The 6,649-nt window shown below is 44.0% G+C and overlaps 1 protein-coding gene across 1 annotated transcript; it reads left to right on the top strand.

Annotated features, from left to right (window-relative positions):
• Positions 1-412: 412 nt before the first annotated feature.
• Positions 413-5,839, top strand: LIAT1 (ligand of ATE1). The gene is made up of 3 exons (XM_070931360.1): positions 413-586; positions 2,531-2,699; positions 5,220-5,839. Exons 1-3 carry the CDS (start codon positions 413-415, stop codon positions 5,735-5,737), a joined length of 861 nt encoding a protein of 286 aa, XP_070787461.1. The 3' UTR covers positions 5,738-5,839.
• The last annotated feature ends 810 nt before the right edge of the window (positions 5,840-6,649 follow it).

Below are 6,649 nucleotides of genomic sequence, written 5' to 3'. Positions count from 1 at the left end.
AGAAATAAGAATATAAAGTGAAATTAGATATTAACATACTGGATATAAATGTAAATAATGATCCTGCTGACAAAACAGTTAATTATGAATATTTAAAAATAAAGAGAAGGAGCGAGAGGATAAAAGCTAAGAGTAAAGACAAAAGTCGATGGAGAAAGTTGTAAAATTGTATATATCTGTTGTTAGTATTGTATTTTAAGGTCTGGTGTACATGTGTTTTTGTTTTTGTCTCTTGATTTCTTTTGCTATTGTGTGTTTGGTTTTAAAATGTAAAATACTCAATAAAATTTATTTTTTTAAAAAAAGTATACGCATTGCACGCGATTGCACGCGTGTCCTTCCTCGTGCAAATCCCCGGGCTTCGTGGCTTCTCTCTGCTGGGACTATTTTTCCGTCAGTTCCCACCGCGCGGATGGACCCTCTGGAGGGCGGTTTCCAAGCGAGACGCAGCACCGTTGCCGTGGAGACGCGTCGCCGTGGAGACGCGCCGACCCACCGACAGGCGGCGAAAGAGCGCTGCGCCGGTGGAGGAAGAAGAAGCCGAGAGGAGGGGGAGAGAGGGGGGCGGACGTCCCCCTCCCCGCGCGTGCGTGTAATTCCCGCGGGTGGGGGGGAGGGGGAGAGGGAGGGGGATCCTGGGGAGACCCTGAGGGGGGAGGGGAAGGAAGGGGGGGGGACAGAGGAGGGGGAGGGGTGGTTCCCAAAATCTTCAAGGGGGGAGGGGGGAGGAGAGGCGCCCCCTCCCCTCTTAGGGTGGGGGGGAGGGAGCCATTGTGCTTTTTAATCAATAAGGTAATCAATAAAATGTAATTAAAAAGCTGACCAATGAATAAAAGTAACAAACAAATAATGAAGGTTTCATGAAAGCAATCAATAAAATACAGATTTTGATAGCATCTTCTATGAGCCCATTCAGTATTCATTTTAAATGTTACATAGTATTAATTAATAAAAATTAATAATACTATAATCATAGCTTGTTTTTATTTGTTAAGTTTTAAATGTATTAAACATTCATCTCTTTACTACTTTTGCTAAGTAATAAAGGGATGAGTGTTTAATAAATTTAAAATGTAAGAAGTAAAAACAAGCTATTATTAGCGATAATATTTTTTAATTAATACTATGTTAACATTTAAAATGAATACTAAATGGGCTCATAGAATATGAGGACCCAGATTGTTGGGGAGCAAGGCGCTAACACTGCAAATGGCTTAGAGAGGGGCTGTGAAGCAGTATATAAGTCTTAAGGGCTATTGCTATTTTATCATAATGTATAATTTGGTTATACATTTTAAAACTAAACAATAGTCAAGCTCTCTGGGCAGTTTACAGTGGAAGGAAGAAAAGGAAGGGAAGGGAAGGAAGGAAGGAAGGAATAGAGAGGGAGGGAAAAGGGGAAGGAAGGAAAAAAGAAAAAGGGAAGGAGGAAGCAAGGAGAGGAAGGAAGGAAGGAAAAGGAAGGGAGGGAGAGAAGAATGAAAGGGAAGGAAGGAAAAAAGAAAAAGGGAAGCAGGAAGGAAGGAAAAGGAAGGGAGGGAGAGAAGAATGACAGGGAAGGAAGGAAAAAAGAAAAAGGGAAGCAGGAAGGAAGGAAAAGGAAGGGAGGGAGAGAAGAATGAAAGGGAAGGAAGGAAAAAAAAGGGAAGGAGGAAGGAAGAAAGGGAAAAGAGGGAGAGGGAGAGAAGAGGAAAGGGAAGGAAGGAAAAAAGGGAAGAAGGAAGCAAGGAGAGGAAGGAAGGAAAGGAAGGAAAAGAAGGGGGAAAAGAGATTAAGGCAGCCAGGAAAATGGGAAGCATGGAGGGGGATAAATAGAAAGGGAGGGAAGGGAGGAAGAAAAGAAAAAAATGAACAAAAATAGAAAAAAATGAAAAATTAAAGAAATCCATTTGAGTTTACTGGGTTTTACTACCCAGTAAAACCAAATTAAAAAAATAAATAAAGACACTAGGCAAATCTAGCCACTTCAAGGCTGGCACCTAAAAGCTAAAACTTTAAAAACTTAAATATGAATTAAAATGCCATTTTAAAAAAGAAAGCATGGGGGAATTGAAAAGCCTTCAGCCGGCAACGAAAGGGTGCTAATGTTGGGGACCAGGCAGGCCTCTTTGGGGCGGAACGCCCATCCATCCCGTCCTCAGCCCCAGAGAGCTGCTGTGCATAACCGCTGGCTATACAGACCAGTCACCAAGCATCTGAATTTTGGTGGTTATGGGGATGCTACAAAGGTCATAAGTGTGAAAAACGGTCATAAGTCACTTTTTTCAGTGCCGACGTAACTTTGAACGGTCGCTAAGTGGACTGCTGTAAGTCAAGGACTACTTTATAATAGCAACAGGGAGAAAGTCAGCTAGTTGGTGGTTTGGGGGTGCTTTGCCAACCCACTCTGCATAGTTAGTCCGTTCTTGTGCGATTTTTTTAACTTAATGGGATTTGACACCCCATTCCTTTAAAGCGTGGGGCTGCAGCGCCAGAATTGTGAGAAAGGAAAATAACCACACATATGTCTTTGTGTTTTTCTTGGGTACAGGTCAGCGGGCGACAACGGTTTCCCGGAAGGATGGAGACGAGCCGGCAGGATGCCATGTCTGATGGGGAGGGAGCGAAAGGCGGCAAGCTGGCAGCAAAATTGCCCCCTTCGCCCAGCAAGAAGAAAGTCAGCAAGAAAAAGAAGAAAAAGAAAACTGTTCCAGGCCCTGGTGGGTAGCTACATAGAACCTAAGTGATGTTTCAGTCGTTATAGCAGTCTTCCGATATTTGAGGGGCTGCCCCAAAGAAGAGGGGGTTCACCTATTTTCCAAAGCACTTGAAGGCCAGACAAGGAATAATGGATGGAAGCTAATCAAGGAGAGACAACCTGGAATTAAGGAGAAATTTCCTAACAGTGAGAAAAATTAACCAGTGGAACAGCTTGCCACCAGAAATTGTAGGTGCTCCAACACTGGAGGCTTTTAAGAAGAAATTGGACAGCCACCGGTCTGAAATGCTATAGTGTTTCCTGTTTATGCAGGGGGTTGGACTAGAAGACCTCCAAGGTCCCTTCTAGTCCTGTTATTCTGAAGGGGCCATTAGCAATCCCATTTTTTAGCTCAGCAACCTCTAGGATTCTCACAGAGTCGGTGGCTGTACTAACTGCATGGCAGGAAAAGGTAGGCCTCGACTTAGGACCACTGTGGAGCCCAAAATTTCCATTGCTAAGCAAGACCGTTTTGAAGTTAGTTTTGCTCCATTTTACGACCTTTCTTGCCAGATCTGTTAAATGAATCCCTGTAGTTGTTAAGTGAGCAATATGGTTATTGAGTGAATCTGGCTTGCCCATTGACTTTGCTTGTCAGAAGGTTGCAAAAAGGGGATCACGACCATCCCGGGACACTGCAACCATCATAAATATGAGTCAGCCAAGCATCTGAATTTTGATCACATGATCATGGGGATGCTGCAATGGTCGTAATTGTGAAAAATGGTCATAAGCCATTTTTTTCAGTAACTTCAAACGGTCACTAAACGAATGGTAGTAAGTCAAGAACTACCTGTAATTCAATAATTGGGGACTGAGGGAAATTTATCATGGAAGCTCACAGATCAGGGGTGAAATGCTCCCGGTTTGGACCGGATCGCCCGATCCGGGTAGCGATGGCGGGTGGTTCAGAGAACTGGTAGCAAAAATCCCTGTGCTCCCCCCCCCCATGCCCAGCTGAGCCACGCGATCATCAGAGGCTGTTTTTTTTTTTTACTTTTAAAAATATTTTTTCTACAACCTCTTCGGCCGAAAAAATGCTTTTAAAAGTAAAAAAAAAAGGCCTCTGACGATTGTGCTGCTCAGCTGGGATTGTCAGAGGCTTCTAAAAGCATTTTTTTCTGCAACCTCTTCAGCTTTTAAAAGTAAAAAAAAAAAAAGTTGGCCATGCCCACCCAGTCACATTACCCCCACCACCACCAAGCCACGCCCACAGAACCGGTAGTAACAAATTTTAGATTTCACCCCTGTCACAGATCCATCCCTTTGGCATGACAAGGATGGTCCGGAGGGATTCCTACGGGCTCTGGAAACTGATGGTTGGCCTGGGTGATAAGAGAAACGGATACCATCGAAATACAGGTACTCCTCCACTTATGACCACAATTGAACCCAAAATTTATAATGCTAAGCAAGACAGTTTGTTAAGATGTTTAAATTTAGTAGCTGGAACAGGGGGGTTGTGCAGTGAGCCAGAACACACAACTGTGGTTGATTAGTTGGAGAGTGCTGGCTCTTGCGTGAGGCAACCTGCGCTGCGATTGGTTGCTGTAGATGTAAAGGGGGAGTTTCCCTTTTTTCCCGCCTTTTTCTTCTGTGTGCCCTTTTGTGCTCTGTGATTTACCTCAGGATGCTCCTGCTGTGTGGATTTACCTCAGGATGCTCCTGCCTTGATTTACCTCATGATGCTCCTGCTGTGTAGATTTACATCAGGATGTTCCTGCTGTGTTGATTTGTCAGGATGCTCCTGCTGTGTGGATTTACTTCAGGATGCTCCTGCCTTGATTTACCTCATGATGCTGTGTAGATTTACCCCATGATGCTCCTGCTGTGTTGATTTACATCAGGATGTTGCTGCTGTGTTGATTTATGTCAGGATGCTCCTGCTGTGTGGATTTACCTCAGGATGCTCCTTCTGTATTGATTTACCTCATGATGCTCCTGCTGTGTAGATTTACCCCATGATGCTCCTGCTGTTTAGATTTACCTCAGGATGCTCCTTCTGTATTGATTTACCTCATGATGCTCCTGCTGTGTAGATTTATCCCATGATGCTCCTGCTGTTTGGATTTACCTCAGGATGCTCCTGCCTTATTGATTTTCCTCAGGATGCTCCTGCTCTGTCTTAAGGATGCTCCTAGTTTGCTGTGTATGCAGTTGTAAAATATATTTATTTACATAAAAATACAAGTACATGTCAGCACCTCTGACTCCATTTGGATACCGGCTGCGAAATTCCCTGACATGTTTGTATATTAGGGTGTAACATTCAACTCTGAGCGAATAAAACAAAATAAAAGTACCACAGTGATTTGCTTAAAAGCCATGCCAAAAATGGTAAAATTGGGCAGAATTGACTTAACATCCATCTTACTTAGCAGTGTAAATTTTGGTCCCACTTGTGGTCGTAAGTCAAGGACCCCCTGTCCTGTAAAAATTCAAAATTGCTCACTTTTGATTTTGATTTTTTTTAAAAAAACAGACAAACATTCCAGCCAAGTCAAGAAAAAATCCATTTTTGCCATATTTCCACTGGATCTGCTGCAGCGCTGGAAGTGCGACGGGACCCCGCAGGAAGGTCACAGCAGGCGAGGATCAGGCAAAGCCACCAGGAACTCGCTTTCGGCCTGCTCGTCGTCCACTTCGATCTCAACCCCAGGAGACGCCGTCCTGCCCAACGAGAGCCTTCGCTGGGACGGCGTTTTGGACGACCCCGAAGCCGAAGAGGAAAGGCTGTGCAACTATCGGTTAAGCCGAAGAAAACGCTACGGCGAATTCTTGCAGCAAAACCCCCTGTTGGACTCGCCTTTTCCATGCCAGCAGCTGCCCGATCTGGATAAAGTCCCCGAGGCAGAGAAAGAGCGTTCCTTACACAAGAGTAAATCATCCTCCCTCATGGCCACCAAAAACAAAAGGCGTCCAAATTCGAAGCAAGGTAGCAAAACCCCAAAGAAGCAGCCGACAACGTTGCCATCCAGTAAATCTCAGGGAGTTCTGTGAAACGCTCCGAATTTGAGCACGATTTTTGTATTTTTACGGCCAAAGCACGAGATCAGAATTCTTATTAATAATATATTTTTTTTGCCTGTGGGGGGTATCACAATGATCCAGGTGTATTTTTCAGTTTTTGCAAATTGTGTGTTGGAGAATAAAACGCTGTGTTTGACAGTCGCACCTGCCCTGTGTTTGCATAAATTGTGCGCGAGGGGAGGAAGGGGGAGCGTGTGAAATTCATACAAAAGGGATATTCTTCACAGGTGTGTTCAGGATGGCAAACAGGTTGGCAGGACCTGAACGAACAGAAATTTATTTGCATAAATAGAGCAAGAGATAAGATCCAAGGGCTCGGGTGCATTTTTTTTTTTTCAAAAACGCAAATAGGGTACTTCTTGGAATGATAATACAGTAATCCTCGACTTTTGACCACAACTGAGCCCAAAATTTCTGTTGCTAAGCAAGACAGCTGTTGAGCTTTCCCCCATTTTACGAGCTATCTTGCCACGGTTGTTAAGTGAATCCCTGCAGTTGTTAAGTTAGTAACACGGTGGTTAAGAGAAGCCGGCTTTCCCATTGACTTTGCTTGTCAGAAGGTCGCAAAAGCGGATCACATGACCTCAGGACACTGCAACTGTCATAAATAGGAGTCAGTTGCCGACGTCTGAATTTTAATCACATGAGAACGTTGATGCTGCAACAGCCGTAAGTGTGAAAAACGGTCATATGTCACTTTTTTCAGTAACGTAACTTTGAATGGTCACTAAATGAATTGTTGTAAGTCGAGGATTACCTGTAGTCCTGGGAAGGGAAAGAATAAAACACATCTAAGGACAGGTTTCTCTCAAACTCTCTTTCCCTCTGTTAGGAAATGTTCCTTACCCAGGTAGTCCTCGACCTACGACCACAATTGAATCG

The sequence above is a fragment of the Pituophis catenifer genome, unplaced genomic scaffold (genome assembly GCF_029215685.1).
Source record: "Pituophis catenifer annectens isolate HBS135680 unplaced genomic scaffold, rPitCat1.0.hap2 SCAF_1, whole genome shotgun sequence".
NCBI lineage: Eukaryota > Metazoa > Chordata > Lepidosauria > Squamata > Colubridae > Pituophis > Pituophis catenifer.
This window is presented reverse-complemented; position numbering and strand designations above follow the sequence as displayed.